General features: G+C 39.6%; 1 protein-coding gene across 3 annotated transcripts in view; it reads right to left on the reverse strand.

The window, feature by feature from the left end:
- The window catches only part of LOC114146535 (ephrin type-A receptor 3-like), a 102,752-nt gene that overhangs the window by 4,660 nt on the left and 77,669 nt on the right, over positions 1-20,423 (reverse strand). For 2 of the 3 annotated variants that reach the window (XM_028020689.1, XM_028020687.1), the window contains 7 exons: positions 17,029-17,096; positions 16,255-16,380; positions 15,465-15,650; positions 6,306-6,367; positions 3,436-3,645; positions 550-699; positions 238-431 (listed from right to left, as the gene is read on the reverse strand). In XM_028020689.1, coding sequence (XP_027876490.1) covers positions 238-431; positions 550-699; positions 3,436-3,645; positions 6,306-6,367; positions 15,465-15,650; positions 16,255-16,380; positions 17,029-17,096 — 996 coding nt within the window. The remainder of the gene's footprint in view (positions 1-237; positions 432-549; positions 700-3,435; positions 3,646-6,305; positions 6,368-15,464; positions 15,651-16,254; positions 16,381-17,028; positions 17,097-20,423) is intronic. The other variant, XM_028020688.1, reaches the window with a different exon arrangement.

Raw genomic sequence — 20,423 nt, forward strand, 5'->3', positions numbered from 1 at the left:
TTGAACAAGGAGAGGGAAGATACACCAGCCCCCAAACTTATATTCTTTCATTTTCTACTTTCAGAACTAGTTATTATGTTGGAAAACAGCTTTAAAGAATAGAATATATTTGAAAAATAACATTTCCGGCTTACGGATTTCAAAAGCAGTCTCATATTTTTTTTCACACGTTAAACCTTCAGACTGTCACTATTCTCATCCGACTGTACATCGGTGAAATCCTTTGTTTTCACTGACCACGCTGAGCTGTTGGCCAGCTCTCTGAGACTGGCCGGGTTTCTGATGAGCTTGTCCAGGATTGTGACAATCTGTCCAAACTTTGGCCGGTCACTGCGCCCCTTCTCCCAGCAGTCCAACATGAGCTGGTGCAACACCACCGGGCAGTCCATAGGAGCAGGAAGACGATAACCCTCATCTATTGCTTTGATCACCTTCACAGGGAGAGAAATGCAAATCTATTGATCTTGCATTGATTGAGATTAGTAATCATTTTTATTGTTTAGATATGTCTGAAAAAGTGCAAAATGTCTGCTTGTGTTTGGGACTCACATCCTGGTTTGACATCTCCCAGTACGGTCTCTCTCCATATGAAATCACCTCCCACATGACAATGCCGTAGCTCCACACATCGCTGGCTGAGGTGAACTTCCTGTAGGCGATGGCCTCTGGTGCCGTCCATCTGATGGGGATTTTTCCTCCCTGTAAACACACCGCATAGACAATGTACTTTCACTTAAATTGTCAGACGAAAGACGAGAGTCTAAATGCTTTTTCCTGTTTGTTCTGACTAGTCAAAATTCAACATGAAGCTGCGAACATGTCAGCATTAAATGGATGACATGTTCTTGCCCTCTGAGAGTGGAGGTACTGTCAGTACACAGATTCATGAAACAGTTCAGTCCTGTGCTGTAGTGAAGTGCAGTTGAATCTTAAGAAGCAATATCCTCTAATAATCAGTCTAGTACTGCTAAAATTATAATGTTTTGAAATACTGACTAGTTCGCACATCACCTAAAAAGATCCAACTTATATCCTGGGAACTTAGTTTGTAAGAATGTTTTCTTTTTTTTTTGTATTCACAAGTACAACACATTACACAAAGTATTCATAGCCCTTTTTTTATTTTTTAACCACAAACTTTAATTTATTTTGAGATTTTAAGGTGAGAAGGAACAGAAAGGACACTAATAAATAGCTTACATTTTTGTTGTCAAATTTGAAAGTGTGGCTTGTCTTTGAAATTAACCACTATGTCAAAACTTTATACCGTTCACATTTTCACTTCCTTTTCAGCTTCCATCATTCTTTCTTCCTGGATGGAGAGTGTCTATAAACAGAAACTTTACAGTCTTGTCAGAGAGTCTAAACTGGATGTCGGTCTTTCCCCGAGCCACTGCAAAATCTGGATATTTTTAATTTACACCTTTTCACTGTAACGCTGGCTTTATGTTTGTGACCATGTCCAGCAGGATGGTGGACATCCACGCCATTTTGTAATCCTTTACAGTCTTTCACTGTTTTATTTAGGTGTATGAAAGTGAAAGGTACTGGGCACAAACTTTTCAGATTTTTATTTGTAGACAATTTTTAAAGGAATGTATAATTTTTCTTCCGCTTCACAAATAATGTATAATTATTAATCTGAATAATGTTCAGATAAAACCCCAAAAAATCCATTATTGTTTGTGTTTGGAAGGTGACAAATTGGAAAAAGATCAAGGCAATATAAATGCAGAGGTGATTTAGAGGGAAACACATAATAGGAAAATGTTTGAAATGTCGTAATAAGTGGTGTTAACCAAATATCTGTCTATCATTTTTTTAGCTCCATCATCTCACCAGCTTTGACCATTTTCCCCATCTCTGCTTAGGCGCTGCATAATGCTGCCACCACCAAGTTTTATAATGGAAATGACTTTACACCCCAAATCCTAACTTTATTTACATCTGACCAGACTACATTGTACTTGTATGATGCCTCATTTAAGGCTCAATGCAAACTTTAAAGGGCATTTCTTGTGAAGTCTTGTCGTGCACCTATTTCTAAATTTGTCTAAGAGTCCAAATAACAACTGAGTGCAATATCCCTAGCAGTGTTAAAAACAGTTTATGCTTGTTTTATTACCAAAGATTGTCAGTGTTACAAAGAAAACTGCGCATGATTACATGAGGGGTAACACAGAAAGTGAAAACCCCACAAATTTATATAATAGCAACACAACAGTTTCCTGGGGAAGTGGCGATGTTTTAAAATATAAAGCTTCGTCCATGTTTAGAATTGTAAAAATAAAACAACGCTCCACTATTGGTAGTCTTCTGGCTGTTCTGAGTGTGGAAAACGCTAACCCTCAGTTCTTACAGTCTGTTCTCATTTAATGAGAGCGGTGGCGGGATAAAGAGTGTGTGTATCAGGTTTTTGGGATAAATTCCCTGAGCTCCCCCTGCCTTTGTTGTTGACACACAGATCAAAAGGATTCCATACAGCCCCCTGTATGTATAGGCACCCCCACCCTCCCTGGTTCACTGACGCACGCAGGCATCGTACCTCTATAGGCTCGTCTCAGCTTTTTAACATGCGGAAGATGCCTCTGCACCACCTAGCATTCCCCACCTCTGCTCGGTGAAAGTCAAATGAAAGACAAAGCTGCCAAGTTGCTCAGCACTGTACTTTAGTTTCCCCCACCCCCTTGCTCACCCGTACCCAACATCATCTTTTTTTTTTCTCTTAACTGCTCTCATTGGATCACTATTCTTCCCCTCCCGCATCCTCTCTCTCCCTTTCTCCCTCCCTGGGTCTCTGGCTCCTCTGTCTGTCTCTTCCCCATCTCCGCCTTTGCTACCCTCCTCCATCAGTGCCTGCAGCTCACTATCTAGGTCTATTGACATCAGTGGGAGTTTGTGTGTGATTGCTATAGAGCTGTCAGCGGCTCATCCACTCCTCCTAGGGCAATGCTAATGCCACATTAAGAATAACTTCCCTAACTTTTCTTATGAATATGAATAATGCCGTCTCCTTGTGGACATTTTTGATGAGTTACTCCACAGTGATTTAGCTCATTGATGTTTGAGTTTCTATAGTTTTACTAAGGGCTGGGAGACAATGCCGCAGTCACCAAAGACTGATTTGACTACATAAATACAAAAGTGTTAGGGGGTTGTTTTTTGCCTCTGTCTGCGCTGTGTATATTAATTAGTTTTGTGAACAGTATATCTTCAACATCGATATTATTATTTAAGTTAATACTCTGTAGAACCACTACTACAGTGACAACAGAAATTTTGTCACAAGGTTTTGATGGACATCTTTTAGGAACAACCATATTGTAAAAGTGCCACAACGAAAGCCAATCATGTTTTGTGTCTGATTTAGTTTGTGACTGAACTGTAATTTAGAAAACGTGTTTTGGTCAGTAGTAAACAGCGAGTAGGTCTTACCCTCGTAGTGTAGGCGGCCTCGGGGTCATCCTCCAGAACTCGGCTCAGGCCGAAGTCGGACACCTTACACACCAGGTTGCTGTTGACCAGGATGTTTCGAGCCGCCAGGTCTCTGTGAACGTAGCTCATGTCTGACAGGTACTTCATACCAGAGGCAACGCCGCGCAGCATACCAACCAGCTGGATCACTGTGAACTGGCCGTCGTGCTTCTGAAGCAAAGCAGAAATAAACATGAAATGATTTGCAGAAGTCAGTATTTCTGCTGACATCGACCAGTAACATGGCAGGGCCCCAACAACAGCTCCAGCTGTAATTGAAGGTTTATGCCAGGATTTGAGTTGCACTGGCAGTATTTCAGAGTCCCCAGAGGTTCCAGAGCATGACATCGTATCGCTTTCAGCTCCTGCTAACCCTGCGCTCTGACCTCAAACTGAGAGGCTAGGGGGGCGGAAAAAAAAGATGAATTTCTGCTTCTAAGGATCAAAGGGGGGGATCATGAGAACAAAAAAGTCCCACTTACAGAGGATTGAACCTGACACAACAGACAAGACTTTCCTCTTTAGCACTAAGCTTGTGTCGGCCCAGCTCTGCTTGGATTTCAGATTTTGAGCTGTGGTTGGCAAAGACGTTGCAGCCTGTTGATCGATGATGGTCCAGCTCACCTTCCTCTGCCAATTATTCCTGCCCTGGGCCAATGATCTCTGTTAAAGAGCCATTTATGTTATCAGTCATCCTCTCTCCTTCATATCATTTCTCCTTCTTCTGTCCCTTTGTAATCTCCATCCATCTCCTTCTCATCCCGCTCTCTGTCGCAGAGAGTGGGAAGAACTCAGTTGCACTTTGATTCAGCCTCCGTCTATCTGTCTATGTTCATCTTTCTGTGTCCATGCATCCCTCCCCTCCCCGCCTGTCTTCTGTCTTTTTCTTTCTCTTGTCCCTCGGCAGCTGCGGAGTAAGTTAATTAGCCGGCGGTTTTGTGAGATGCTGATTGATTGGACTGTCTAACAAACCTACAGACTTCCTCTATCAATCTGCCCACCACACTGTACTGCCAGAAAGGAGGAGGCATGGCAGGAAAGAAAGGAGAAAGATAGGTTAGATGGCAAAAAGCATCTTTAAAAAAAAATTTTTTTTTATTAATAAAATGCATATCCAAAAAAAACAAAAAAACACTTCATGAGATGATAGATTGTGTTGGACTAAGAAGAGGGAAGCTGGTTTTGTTACTTCAGAGGGATTTCTGCTTAATAAATGCTCATAATTAAAGACAACTGTAAAGATACCACAGCTGAGCTGTTAAAACCATAAAAAGCCAGGCTCTGCAGACACTTTATGACCTTCCTTTCAGCACCTAGTATTGCACAAAAAAAAACAGAAGCCCCCGCCCCCCAAAAACATGCATGTGGCATCTTTTTATTGTGTGTGAGCGAGTAAGGACGGTTGGGAACAATATCCTTGAGTCGTTTTGTATCTTGTCACTTCATTGTGCTTCAGTGCTACAAATGGGATCTGCACCTACTTAGAAACAGGCCCATCATCACAGCTTTAATGACTTAGCAGCAGTGCAGTGATTTTACTGGCTGACAAACAAGGCTGAATATGAATCAGGGGAATGTCGAACATGAGGCGCACCAGGAACTGTGTGCCATTTCTCTGGGCTGATGCAAAAATGTGTTTCAACGTTCCCCAGTTAAATCAATGCAGCATCTTTGATGATCATAGCTGAAAACATATTTTGAATGTTCAAACACTGCAGAGAGCTGAACATATTTATTAACACTCCTAATAACAATGCATAAAAAGCCTGAAAGTAAATAGATTTTTTTTTTATTACAGCTGCATATTCTCATACTAAATACATTTGAAGATTCCAACCTTTAATTTGAGTACATTTATTCACTGAGTGGAAAGAAATTAAAGTTATTAAAGCATAATACCCTGTATTATGTAAATCCCTGTATTAAAAGTGACCAATTCTGGCTTTTTTATTTATCCTTTGTTTTTTAAGTTAATAAGTGTTTCTAAACACTTCTAATTAGTAGTAAACGTATTATTTCATTTGAGTAGGAAGCAGTTGTGACATATTCAATATTTCAAAGTTCCTGGTCTATTCCTACATTCTCTATCTTGAAATACAGAGAGCAAACGTTTCCTCCTTAAACACTTCTCATGGAAGTTTGTGTAGTGTCTTTCTCATATTACGATCATGTATGTTCTCAGAGAGTCTTCAGTAAGTTTTGTCTGATGTTTTAAGAGTTTTTGGAGACTTCTTTTAGCATAATAAAGTCTACTTTAAGGGTGAATTATCTTGGAAAGCCTGATCTAAGCATGTTGGTAGTTGTTTTTAACGTCCCTCCATTGTAAAGCATTTTTTATAAAGTGGAATGGCTGATTTTAAAACTTCTGCAAATCTCTTATAAGATTTGTAAGCGTCAACAATCTTCTTTCTGAAGGCTAGGATCTCAACATGGTGTCTACTCTTACACATTCAGGAGCACACATAACTAAATATCTGAGGTTTAAACAGAGGAAACCGTGTTCAAAATACACAGTAACACTGTTTCAGTCATATGCCCCACATGTGAAATAATTGCGTATACATTTTAAGTGGGAATAAACATGAATTTATTCCTCCACGGAAATAAATCATTTGTTCAAGTTCACAGAAAAACAAAACTAAAATAAGGAAAACAATCATTTATTCTGTTTGTATTGTTTTGTTATGTTGCTTTCATTTAGGCTTTTTTTCCTTTTTCATTTTAACACTTCAAGTTACATTCAATAACAGCCTGAAAAACGATCTCAGAGTAAAATGTTGTGTAAGAGAAAATGAAAGTGTGGCGCTCTGTCCTGCTGATACAAGACTCACCTTCAGAAAAGTGTCCAGAGACCCATTTTCCATGAACTCTGTTATGATCATCACGGGCTTACCTAAAAGAGGAACAATATAGGGCAGTCGTTAATAAGCCACAGTTACAAGGGAGAAACGCACAAACTATAAAAAGACGAGGACGGAAAAGAATCAGAGTCCACAGCTGTGACCATCCTCTCTTTTCGTCTCTGTGCCTCTCTCAGGGGGATAACAGGGTATGTCGTCATCAGTCACACTGACAGCTTCTAATCAGCCCTCTCCATAAACGCCAGGAGATAATTAGAATAGACCAATCCACCACAATATATATGTGCATGTGTGAGTGTGTGTGTGTGCATGGGAGCCTCCTGAGATCTCATGAATACTAATCAGCCTCGAGGGAAGTGGGGGGGTAGTGGGGGCATTGCGGTTTGATCGCTATGCACCTGCACGAGTGTGTGTTTGTGTGCAACTTTGCGGGTGATGAAGGGGAGCCTGAGTGACAGACCAGGCACCCTATGATCCTCAGCTTGGCATCTGGTGAGGCTTACAAATGATTAACAAAGTACCTGCAATCACAAGTATGCACACACACACGCAAGCGCACCCAAAACAGCAGTTGTCCCTGGTTTACAGCTATCACCCTCCTCCCGCACTCCACCACCGTACCTCCACCCAGACCCCCCCTGCAGTCAGGCATTGCCAATCACCAAACAAACACTCTGCATGCAGCTACAAATGACGGAGCATGGCTTGTAAACACACAGGCTATGTCACCGATAATGAATAGTTCGCATTTCCCAAATCAGACCTCTATGATGTGAGGGGAAAAAAAATCCTGGGGGAGAAAACCTAACATAAGGAGAAGGAAAGGAAAGAGATGTCTAGACAGGGAGTGCTGTTGTAAATGGGTCTAAACTAAGACAAAGGATGAGCAGAGCTAAAAATAATTTGACAATAAATGGACCTAAAAAAAATATGTAATGGAACCTCCAAATGCCATTTTTTAACATTTGTGGCCAACTTTTGGACTCTGGTTTTTGTACAGCTCTTACATGCTGGTATACTTTTCAGTAAATTTCTTTAGATACTGTGTGAAACAGCAACATTATTCTTTTCCAGCATTCCAGCTGTGAGTGGTCTTTATGATTATTTAGATTAGAAGTAGAGGGAGTATCACACTGTGTGTCTGGGAGAGCAGTTATTGAAAATTAGGGTCGTACTCATGTAGATGAGATTGTTACAGTCAAGGTTCCTCCAGGGTTCTTGAAGTTTTAGAATCTTCTGGATATTTACATAAGATGAACCTTGAAATGGTTTTATAGTAAATGGATCTTATTATATTTTTCCCAATGTGAAAGAAATCTCTCTGTAACAAAGAAAACAGACTTTAAAATATTTCTGTAGTTTATAAATCACTGAATAGCTGAGCACCTAAATACATTACAGACTTGTTATCATTGTGTCAACCTTCCACAACTCTCAGGTCCTCTAGGTCTAGTTGACCCAGCATTCCCAGGATCAGAACTATGCATTCACCTTAGAAGCTTGTTCCAATTTTCTGGAGAAAATGTCAGAAAATTGCAAAACAGCTGAAACACTGAGTTCCTTTAAAACACAGCTAAAAATCTACCTGTTTAGGAGTGCCTTTGATTAAAAGATCTGAAGCATTGATTAATACAGTCAATGTATATTTGATGATGTTTATTCCTGATGATTTTGATGATGGCATTTGGCAAAATGTAATGTTTGTCGCTTGTTTCACAACTGGTTATTGTGTTATGATTTCTATATATAATTTAAAGCACTTTCAACTTCCTTGTTGGTGAAATGTGCCATACAAATAAACATAACTTGACTTGACTCTCCTAAAAGGAATGCTCTGATTTTCAAAGTGAGGTACTGGGATATTTACACTTTGGTGACTTCGGGACTAAAATAAATCTGCTCCATTTCAAAATCTACAACTCTTGGACTTATAAATGGTTTTAAATCAAGATTGGGGTGATCTAATTTAATGAAAAAAAAAATACTTGTGAAAGACAAGTGAGGAAAATCAAACATTTTCCATACTTGTTTTTTTTTTCAATGTAATCCTGACATGGGGCATGGTCAAAGCAAATGCCATATTTTTCCATACCATTAGTGCTTTCTGCACTAGTAAGTCTAAATGTCACCCATTTTGAGTGAATTCATACCGTTTTACCAACGTGGATATTTCAAAATTCAACTGGGCTTCTAATGTCCACACAGTAACGGGTAAATTGACTGAATTTGTATGGGGGGTTTTCTTGTCATAATGACCATTTAATGAAAGTGACCAATTAACCAATGGTATGTTAAAAACAGTCACACTTCTAAAAGTTGCAAGACACAGGATGGAATCTGACAAATGCTTTACTGTATCTACAAATCACACACACATTTATGCACACGCTGTATGTCTTTGTTTGAATCAAAAGTGATAGAAAGTTATGACTACTATATAAGTGAAAATGTAATAAAACACATAAAACAAATGAGAAATTAAATACATGAAAGAAGGTGGCAGTAAAGACATATGAAGTAACATGAAAAAAGAGAACAATGACAAAAACAAAACAAGAAGTGGCAAGAAGGGAGAGAGGAGAGCAGATGGACTTGAGGGAGGAGGCTGGTCACACGCCTGTCATAGACGGGCAGCAACAACACCACCAAGGCCTACAGTAAGATTGTAGGTAAAGACAGCAATACATCACTTTAAATGAATTCACTATCTTACTGCAGAAAACAGACACACACACACCACACACACAAACAGAGTCGCCTGGTCTCTAGTGGTGGTGTCTTCTTTGACAGTAACATTAGTCTCAGGGATAAAAGTGAAAGAGAATTGGATTTTCTTCTGCTGGGGGTGAGGACTGCTGGTCACATTTATCTCCACACAGAGCCTCTGTGTGTGTGCGTAGGCGGGTGCGCGCGCGTGTGTGTGTGTATATAGGAGAAAGAGAGCTGGTTTCAGGCCATGGCATGAGACGGATGGTGCTATAATGACAGGCTGATTTGAGCTCTGTTTAGAGAGGGAGAACATTTGTGTGTTCAGTATGCAAATGGAGCAGTAGATGGGTCTAATGCCGACTGAAAGGACAGCCGACTCCTCACTGCTTTCCTGTTGGTATGTGCAGGTGTGTATCAGTGCTTGTTGGCGTTCAGTAAATGTGAATACATGTGTTTTGTACTGCATACACGTTACACCGTACAAAGTTAACACCCATGAAATGGAAAAAGGGACGATAAAACATACCTTAAAAACCAATTATGTGTGTGACTGTGTGTTGGGGACCACACATGCAGGTGACGTTGGATATTGCCTTTGGGTCCAAGGTGTTAGATATGGTCAAGAGAGAAGGACAATGAAACACATTCATCCTGCTGTCCAGTCTTAGACAGCTACATGATTTGGGTGTGTTCTCTCACACACGCTGTCTATAACAATAATCTGGCATCTGGACTTGGCACAACACCCTTAAAAGGTAGAAGGAGCAGCAGATATCTGAGGGCTTACATTAGCTTGTTTTGTCTTTTCTGTGTGGTGACTGCAAAATCACACTAATGCAGACGTTTTGAGAACATAGTCAATCCGTACCAATAAAGCCTTTGAAGGCTTTGAAGGCTTTATTGGGAAATAAAGCCTTCAAAGAAAAGGCTTTATTCCCCAAAGTCACACACACAAACAGAACTTTTCCCACTTAAGGATGTCATGGAGCTACAACATAATTAACTGATCACACTGATATTCATCGTATAGCTATTACCTTTCATCTGCTTTGGAAATAAAGCATTCCTAAAACAATTCTCTCTGCTTCTAATCTAAATATCTCAAAACTTTTCATAGCAGTAAGTCAAGCAGTATTTTGAATGCTGTTTTCTTGTAGAGTAAATGTGATTTTTTTAAAAACTTTAATAAAAGGTAAGTCAATGCTCTACAAAAAAAAATTTGATTTGGAATGGGCCCCAAATTTCTGTTTAGTGGATTTCTAGTTTTGATGTTTTACCTATTAGCTTGATATGCAGTAGTCATGAAAGAAGCTTTCAGTATGTCGCAGTCCTTTATGATGGTGGTCGAGGAGAAGGCTGCCGTCCTTTGATAATGGTCTAATTATTTAGGAGTGGCACCTATGTGTAAATGTGTTTATCAGCCTGCAGACTAAGCATGCAGTCCAGTAAATTACATTATGAGAGGCAGTTTTACTTTGCGTTGGTGTGAGTGTAAACGAAAGCGATAGAGTCTGTATACATCCGGACAATTACATTACGAGTAGATATCTCTGTGTGTGCCACGAGGCCACATTACTGCTTTATTGAATGAGGCGGCCCAAGGTACAAATGAGAAAATGAAATAACTTCTGCATTGATTAATGTTAAGGGCCTGGACTAAATGATACAAAGCTTTTAACACAGGGCAGATCTCTGTTCTGGGAAGCGCCATGTAAGGCTGTGGGGGCTGTGGAGAACACGGATAGACAGAAACTCAATAACCTTATCTTCTCTCCTCTCTTCACCTCTCCTCCTACTTCTCTTCTCCGCTCATTTCCTCATGTTTGTCTCCTCTGCATCTCCCCTCTTTCCATGCCACCGTCATTTAAACTCAAGCCTCATCTTCTCTCAATTCCTCACTCTCGTACGTTATCTCATCCATCCATGCCCCCGTTCTTCCCACCGTCCCGCACCCGTCGTCACCTTTTCCTCCGTCCCGTTTCCTGCCCGTGCTTTGCAATCTTCAAATCTCCATGTGTATTCAAAGCATGAATACTTTAAAACACTCTGACAGGAAACACTGAGACTCTTATTGTTCGGCGGACAAAGACACGCAGTTAAATCCAATCACTAGTTTCTTCAAACAGAAGACGCCTGGAAAACATGACTTTGCCAGTTTTAATAGCACCTTTGTAGACCAGCCCTGTAATGACTGCGTGCAGGCGTGCGTGTGTGTGTGTCAGATGAGACTGAGTCCTGTAATTGAGGGTTTTCCAAATGAGCCGATTGTTGCAGTGATTGTGCGACACATAAAGGACGGATGGATGAAATGAGGTACTGGGGAGATAAAGGGAAGATAAGAAGAGTGAGGGGAGAGGGTTTGGGGGGCAGGGATGAGCGGATGAGGGCAGATTGCTGCACTTTCGTTATGTGTAAAAAGCCCGATAAAGAAAAGAGGGACTTTTTCTGCATGCAGTGGTCTAATTAGCATAAGAATGGCAACAATCAGGTGACAGACAGCGGAGTAGGTTATTAGAGCTGCACATGGCAGCGGCTGGGGGCTTATGAGGTTTTAAGCAGAAAACATTCACCCACCCACATGCACGCAGACAAGCAGAGCAGCTGGAAGTGGAAAATTCAGTTAAGAAAGAGACTCATGCATATACACAATCCTAGCACAATCACCAAAACTATTGCTCCAATAACTACTACAACTTGGTTATTTCAATCCTTTTAACACAGGCAAAAAAGATTGAAAGGGCTGCATGTAATTTTAAAGCTGCTATTAATACAATAAAATCTAAATAATAAAAAAAAGATACATTTTGCACTACCATTAACAAAATTTCTTATTTAGTATACTGATTAGGTAAGTGGCCATACATCCAGCTCAAGAGGTTTTATGAGAACAATACTTTTGGAAAAAAGTAGGGAAGGTTTTTTATGTTTTCATAAACATAATTAAGGCTACACAGGTTGCAAACTGCATTTAATCAAAGTGGAATATTTTTGTCCAGGTTGGATTAGTCCGCTTATGGTTATGCCCTGAATTATACCCCTGGCATTTTTAGATTTAAAGTAAACTTTTAAATTTACCAAAATGTTTCTTCTAACTGGAAGCTTTTAAATACTAAAGGGAATCATTGTAGTGAGCTGGTGAGTAAGAAAGCTTTCCAAACTCAAAGACTTTTAGCTCACCAAAGATAAATTGTCAAAATTAAAGTGGCAACATGTAAAAAGCTAGTCAGCAGTTATAAGAAAGATCTGACTGTTCTCATGCCAATAGAGTATTTTCCACTAATTACCAAGAAAGATACATTTTTTGACATGCCATTTTTATTAAACTGTAAATATTTATAAATATGTTTCATACTTTAATTAGCCTTACGAGGTATGATGCTTCATAATAATCATATCAGACTAAGCCCTACTTACAGTTTTATTGTATTAACAACAAAGCTTTTTAGTTTTTTTTCTTTTTACTTAACTTTAATCTCTGCTAGTGAGATCAAAAGTCTACTAGCTCCTCCTGCCTGATATCATATCAGGGCTACTTCAGCGTTTTTTTGTTTTTTGTTTTACAGCTTTTGCTGAACTAGCTTCAACGTAGCTCCTACTCCCACCACAGCAGAAAAGCAATTACTCCCAGTCCAACTTAAACCAATACTACTACGGCGTCTACTTCTACTCACACCTACACAAACCAGTCCAGCACACCTGAGTCCAGAGCAATCAGGTCGGCCTGTCTGATTAGAGTGAGGGCAGTGTGAGAGGACCAGCTGGGGCCAGAGAAAAGGGGGCCTGAAGGAATTATTGACCCATCTCAACTCTCACCCCCTTTTGCTCGCACATGCACACCCTGAGCTGTGACCTGTGAAATTACTGCACTGCTAGTGAGATTTGTTTCTGCAGGGCTTTATCAGCTCGTCAATGTGCCGTGAAGGCAGGTGAGAAGGGACACAAAGAGACGCATGTGGAGAGGAGACAAGCACTCATTACGTATGGAGAAGCAACGGAGACGCACAAACAAAAATAATCGCATTCAGAGAACACTACAGAGAACTTTATTATGCTGAAATAAATTGCTTGCCAAGTCATTTTTCAGTTATTTAGCTGTTTCTGCTGTCAACCATGTCATTGCTGTCAAAAATCTTCAAGCACTTCGCAGTAATTATTGGATTTATTTTGGTGTTTCAAATTAGACTTGTGAGTTATTCAAGCGACTTTGCCATAATTACATGTCTACGTGTTGCGTGCCTCTCTAATATCTCCACGAAGAGGAAGAAAGGGAGTGAAACAATAGGAAGGAATTAATAAGAAGCTCAGTATGGTGTCATTCATAATACACATGCTGCTGAATATTCATGAGGCTAAAAACACAGCCAATTAACTTTCCCCGAATATAAATATTCATGGTCGATGCAGGCATATATCCGTTTGCTCTTTTGTTGTTTGGCCCGGGTGCTGTAGAGCACTTCTGCGTGAAGGACTGAAGATCTGAGCGTGTGTGGCAGTGGGGTTGGGTGACGGGGGGCAAAAGCGGAGCTTTGTTTGTCTGCCTGCATGTTCAAAAATCCTGCTTCTTTGTACCGCCTCTCTCCATCCCGCTTTCTTTGTTTGCGTCTAGATCCTCTCGCAAACATCTGCATAACAAGATGTCAGATCAGAAGAGTGATGGAGCGGTGCATACTGAGTAACAGGAAGAGCACAGGGATACAGAGAATGTACTGTACTTTAGATCATTAATCTAAAGAGACCGAATGTGCTCACACAAGTGGTACTTATTTCTGCATAGTTTGGGGATGTTTTAAAGGAGAATTGCATCATAATAAAGTAAAGATGTATAACACCCCTTAATATCTTGTTTAATCACTGGAGGCAGATAGGTACATTTGTTGACAGACTTTTCATAGTGCACTTGTTGTACTGTAGTTACAAAACAATCCTTCTTCAAAAATAAAGTTATTTAAAGTTAAATGTTATTCACATTCAGCAGCAAAGTTCATTCCTTCAGCAATCTTATATGACCTTATGCGATTAAATACACCGAGGTTTATTAGCAAAATGGAATTTCTTTTGGAAGTTATTTTAATGTTTTATTTTTAAATATTACACAAATATTACACAAATGTAATAATAATATAACATGTTTTTTTTATTGTTAACATATTATTTACTGATGGAAAAATCAGATTAAAATATTGTCTGGTTTTGCATTATAGGCCATTGTCGGTTGGTACAGGAAAGTGTGGAGGGTGCTGCATGTTTCATCATTGGAACACGTGTATGGCTAAAATTAGCATTAGCTAGTGATGTCAGTCAAAATGTGGAAACTTTCTTTGACATTTTTACAAAGCTCTCCAGAAGCATTTCTCATAAAAAAATAAGTAGTAATTGTAGCTGTGTGTTCAAAGGCCTTGGAATGGAAAGAATGACTCTGTGGTTTGAAGTGAGGAAGAAAAATAAAATTATATAGCAGGATTTTTTAAACTCTGGTCCTTTAAAGTTGTACTTCAGGAAATGTTCTTCGTTGCATTCCAAGCCTGAACACAAAGTGGTGCTGTCTTTTTAGATTTACTACACAATACATTTCTCATTTTAACTCCCATGCTTGCTTTTTGCAAAGACTATCATGTGGGGTGGGTGTAATGGGGGCCACAAAATGACGGCTATAATTTCAGATCTCTCATTACTTGCTGCTTTTTCTTGCTAAGAATCACACGAAACTTTAATTTTTGCTGTTTCTGATTTCAGTTGGCAGAAATACCAATTTATAAATCCATTTTTTTAGTGTTTTCTTGTAACTGGGCGAGATGTAGAGCCAATATTGAGTATTATGCAAAACAGGACAAAGACATTCATATGTTAGCATGTCTAGATTTGAAATTGCAGAAGAAACAGAACGATAAAGTGAGAACGGAAAAATTAGACGGAAAGAGACACAGAGAGAAAATGAGAGACTGAATGAGACGATTAGATGGACACTGACTGGGAGAGAAAGCAGGAGTACGAGATAGCGGCATGAAAGCAGGATGGCTGGAGAGAGCAGCGATAACAAATCAGCTATCTTGTTGAACCAGGCCTGCGTCTGTCTCACCTGCATCAGCAACACACACACTCACTCTAATTGCTCAAACACAATCATGTGAAGTAAACAAGTGGCCATTTGAGTGGTGGACAGTTACATCACGTGCACGCTGCCATGCCATGCGTCACCGCTGTGTTGCCATGGTAATGGGGCTTTTATCTGATCCAGGGTCAGCTCCTATTCACATCAATGCCACATCTGCTGTGTTTCAAACAGGTATGTGACAGACAGACTTCCACACCCACTCATATGGAGAAGAATTAATTAAGAGCTTTGCATGATTCGACCAAAATCTGATTAAAAAGGAAAGCATATTGAAGACAAAGGGATTTTTTTTTAACATGTCCACTCACATTTTGTGACGACACCCTCCAGTCTGATGATGTTCGGATGGTCGAACTGTCCCATGATGGATGCCTCAGAAAGAAAGTCCCTCCTCTGTTTGTCAGAGTATCCGGCCTTCAGGCTCTTGATGGCCACGTAGATCTCCCTCTTCCCCTGAACACGCAGGCGACCGCTGCACACCTCCCCAAACTCTCCTGCACAAACACACAAAAGAAAGATCAAATCTCAAATGAATTGTTTAATATTGTACATATGCATAAAGTCCTTAAATTATTACTTATGAAAGAACATTTTAGTTTGTGGTTGTCGTATAACAACCACAATCTAATATTTGTTTATTGACATTTCAGGCAAAAAAATAAAAAATAAAATAAAAAATTACACATAGTAATGCCTAATTGTAGAGGTAATGGTAATGGCCCATGGTTTTAAAAATACTTCATAAGACACAATGCTTAAACTGCTAGGTGAACTGGTATTCAGCCCCCCTAATACAATACTGCAATAACAGTGAAAGATATCAAAATCTATTAGGGTTTGCCCCAACTTGTTTTACGCATGTAAAGGGTGAAATCTTTGACCATTTTTCTTTGTAAAGCAACTCAAATTCAGTCAGATTGGATAGAAAGTGTGTGTATACAGCAACTCTAAAGTCCTGCATCAAATTCTCAGTTGAATTTAGGTCTGGGCAGTGGACAGTTCTGAAAGGGACTGTATGTGCTCACAAAGTAAAAAAGCATGTACATATTGATTGTAATGTTGAACAGATTTCTGAGTAATTCTTCCGTTCCAACTCACCAGCTCCAATGACTCTTTCTATGCGAATGTTGGAAGCATCTATCTCTTTGGCAAAGTCTCGGACAGCTTGGTTTGGGTCTTCGTAGGTGTGAGGATGAATGTACGTTCTGCTGCCTGGAAGCTTCACTGCATTGGAGGAAAACGAGAGAAAAACATAGACATTACTTACTTCCCAGATAAAAATCATCCAAAGCATGGTTTATAAAACTTCTGATTGATGTTACACACGTAGGAAAAAGCTTTTTGCTACTGCAAATCATGAATTCTGTGTTTTTCAAACAAGGTCATCCCATTTTGTTGAAACTGGAGCTTTATTGTGGATGCTCTCCATATGATGTAACACATAATAACACAATTAGACAATTCATCAGCAATGGTGCTAAAATGAGTCATAATTTTAATAGGAGCCCATATGGAGCAGCACTCTGCCAGAAGACATTTATATAAGATTCTGTGAAAAACAATGACTTTGATTGAGCTGCAAAGTCTGCGCACTCAGAGATCCGGGCCTCGTTCTGTAACTCAATGATGATCAGCTACAAGACAAGCAAAGAAAGTAGTGCTCTTGTATGCAAATAAACAAACAGAGTCAAGTTGTGTTACCCAGCGTTTTCACATTAAGCTTTTCCTCCCTCGGTCAGATACTTCCAGCTCCACATGCAGCACGGAACTGATTCATCTCAAGTAGGTGTAAAGTCTGGTTTTAAGATGAATGTCACCAAGGAACAAATCCTTCATTTATTCATGAGAGTGTGAACGCATTTGTGTCTTTACCTCGCCCATGTTGGAATTGCATCTTTTCTTCATCGGGGTCCTGCTTTGCCTTTATGTAGCCACAGTGTCTGAAACAGAAATGCGTGGTTGCATTTTCAACCTAGAAAGTAATGACAGTTCTGCAGCCAAAAGCAGTTTGATAAGATTGAAAATCCACTTAAATGTTTGCAGATGATGCAATACTACATCATGTTTTATGTATAATTTTCCCAAACTATAGATCAAAAGACTAACGAATAAAGCTTCCAACAAGAATCTACAAATATTTTTCATACATCAGTATTTTCATGTTGTACATACGTCCTTGTTCTATTCAGGTTTTAAAACTGAAATAAGACTTCAAGACAGGAAAGTAATTTATGATCGATGCCAATTTGAGTTGGGTTTCAGTTGAGGTCATATTGCAGCTAAATCAAAGAATACTCCTTAATGAGTTAAAAGCTAATAAAAACATTTTTACAAAGGATGGTAAAGTAATGATTAAAGTGCAAGCTGACTGACGGATTCTGGATGAAGATTAAAATTTTTGCTGGTTTTCTTTTCCTACGTGACACTTTCAGTGTGAATTAGTGCAGAAAAGGCTTCAAGCTATTTGTTTTTAGCTGTTTTGGTTAAAAATGAAAAAAGGGACTTTTTATGACTTTTAATGATTTAAAGTACAAAAATAAAGTAATACATTCCTTGAATCATTGGTTAAAACTTTCCCTGACCTAGCACTCGTGATGTTTGGTTAAAAAGAAGGAATGTTTGTGCCACAAATTTGTGTATTGAAAAAAACATCTTTTGTTTTACCAGTCTAACCACGATCATCAGATACACCCACTAATGTGTGTTACACACCTGCTTCAGCACACTTGTGCACGCCTTTGGGCATGGGTCAATCAAAAGATCAATACAGAAATACTGACAAATTGATCAACTAAATCCTGCAGTGCATCTGTGAGGATGTGTTTAACTTAGACTGTTCTGCAGACCTCGCAGTGGGGATCCATTGCCAGGATGTGTGTTGTGTTTTTTCTAGGCTTTTTTGCAGCTTCTCTGTCAAACACTGCTAAGAGGCATAATCAGCTAGCAAAATAATAAAAAGATTTAGGGATCTGCTTTAATTCTGAAGAAAGCATGAATGTAAAACATGCACTAGTTTACTGCTGCTTGTCTTCTTTTTATTTAGGGAACAGAAAACTGTTTAAACTAACAATATGACAAAAGAGCAACAAGATTAGAAGGATAATGACTCAAGTTTGGACTCAAATTGCACTCAAGTCAACGACACAAGACAAACAATTGTCTATCGCTATATGATCCAGGCGGAGTTAATGCTGCAAGTCAGTGATTCAATGAAATCTGTTGATTTTCCTTGGATAGAAAACTCTTTAACTAATGTGAATGATAAGCGAAACTTAGTATTGTTTGATAAGTAGAATGCATTTGAAAAGTATTTACTGGACTTTGAATCTGTCTGCATGATTGGATTGAATTGACTTATTTTGTGATCAAGTGTATTGTGAATTGTTACTATTTAAATAAACTGAGTAGACGTGAAAGATGCTTGTTTGCCATTAGTGCTTACTTGGTGGTTTATTCTTTATTTCTTAAAGGTCATTTTGTTTTACGTATCAGCAGACAGATGGTTTAAAGTTGCAGGTCTCCTGCTACAGGGAGAAAAGCATCTAGTCAGTATACCTGTCCTTCAAGAAGATAAAGTGAATTGGGCTCAGGACCAGGGGTAACTGGGGATCTATGGCACACACAGTATGTGATTTAAGAAATCAGCAGAGAAAACGACAGAAGCGAAAACTGAGACTGAACGAGACAGAGAACAAAGATTTGATAAGGAAAAGGAGCGGAGAAATGAGATGAAGATGGACAGAAGAAAACGGAGGAGACAGAGGAGCCTGCTCTGACTGAAAATGAGATAGTGGAGCAGAAACAGGGAAAATCTGGGATCTTACTACGCTCAGCAGCACTCACTCATTTAATGTTTAGTTCTTCTGTTTACTTTACACAGCTGAAGGCCTGCTGTAGCCCTAACATCAATAAGCTGCATTGGGAATACACACACCCACACACGCACGCAGACACATGTGCATAATGGTGGAGACTGCTGGTTGGTGTCTGAGGATAAAGAGGCGGGGGGGGGATAATGTTCTTAAGAAGGGCTCATTTGGTCCCACCTGGTTATCAGCTGAGATCAAGCTAGCCGAACACTAAGGGACTATCATTACCCCCTTGACTTCCACTCTCATATACTCAGTGCTCTGGACCATGTGTGTTAAAACATATGGGGAATGGGGACATGGGTGACACCTCTGCTCCGATTGTGAGAACCCCCAAGGGAGGCAAAGTCATACACAAAGACACACACACACTCGTATGCATGCACATGTTCTGCAAAACCTGTCGGAAACAGCCCCCACCTCTACCTCCGCCACTGCTGGGTGTGTTAATGTGTGTGCGTGACTCACTGAGTGCATGGCTGCATATGTATATGTGTGTCTGATGGGAAATGAACACATTTCCATAGTAATTAGAGAGCGGCTCATTCCTCCTCTCCAGTTAGAAGTGTCATGACTCATTAACGCAGCAGTCTTAAACATGGCGCAAAATCTGACACGGACATGCTTTTTTGTTTCCCTCGACAGCTGCGTCTGGGTGTATACGTTCCAAATAGCTATTTAATACTTTTAACTGATCTTTGGTTCATCTGTTAAACACACTAGAATTGGACTCAGGAGGACAATATGGCGATCATTTTCTGCCAACATACGTACTTATTTTCCTATTTCTATTCCTTACTTGCGCACAAGGTTTCAGCAAGTTTCAGAACATCAAAATTAAAACCGTGTCCTACTCTCGTAAGCCCATTCCAATTTACATTTAAGAGTTTTGAGACTTACTAAAAATCAGTCCAATAAGTTTAATTATTAGCCTTATTAGATTTATTTAGCTTATTTAGTACCTTAAGCTAGTTAAAAATCACTTTGTTAACTTACGTTGATGTTTTGACTTTGGCATATGAGTCTTTCAATTCAGTGTCGTCTTACAGTATACATACAGCCTCATGATGGTTATTAAAGCAGATTTTACCCAGCTGTTGAAATCAGTGGCATGCGGTGAGGCGCAATGCTGGCGAGGCACTGACTTAATCATAATCAGACATACAAATGTAGACCACCTGCATGTTATTGTTTACATTAGGAAATTTCGTGCATGCGGACAACGCTGGAGGGCAAAGAGACAATTCTTTTACATGCCATGAACAGTCGCGCTGTCGCGGTAGAATAATTACGTTAACTCAATCAAACTTGGAAATGTAGGTATTATTAATTTTGTGCTAGGAAAAACCGTTGAAGTACAACTCAAAACCACGTCTTTCTCGCTCTGTGCATTGGCCA

This window comes from Xiphophorus couchianus, chromosome 6 (assembly GCF_001444195.1).
Source record: "Xiphophorus couchianus chromosome 6, X_couchianus-1.0, whole genome shotgun sequence".
NCBI lineage: Eukaryota > Metazoa > Chordata > Actinopteri > Cyprinodontiformes > Poeciliidae > Xiphophorus > Xiphophorus couchianus.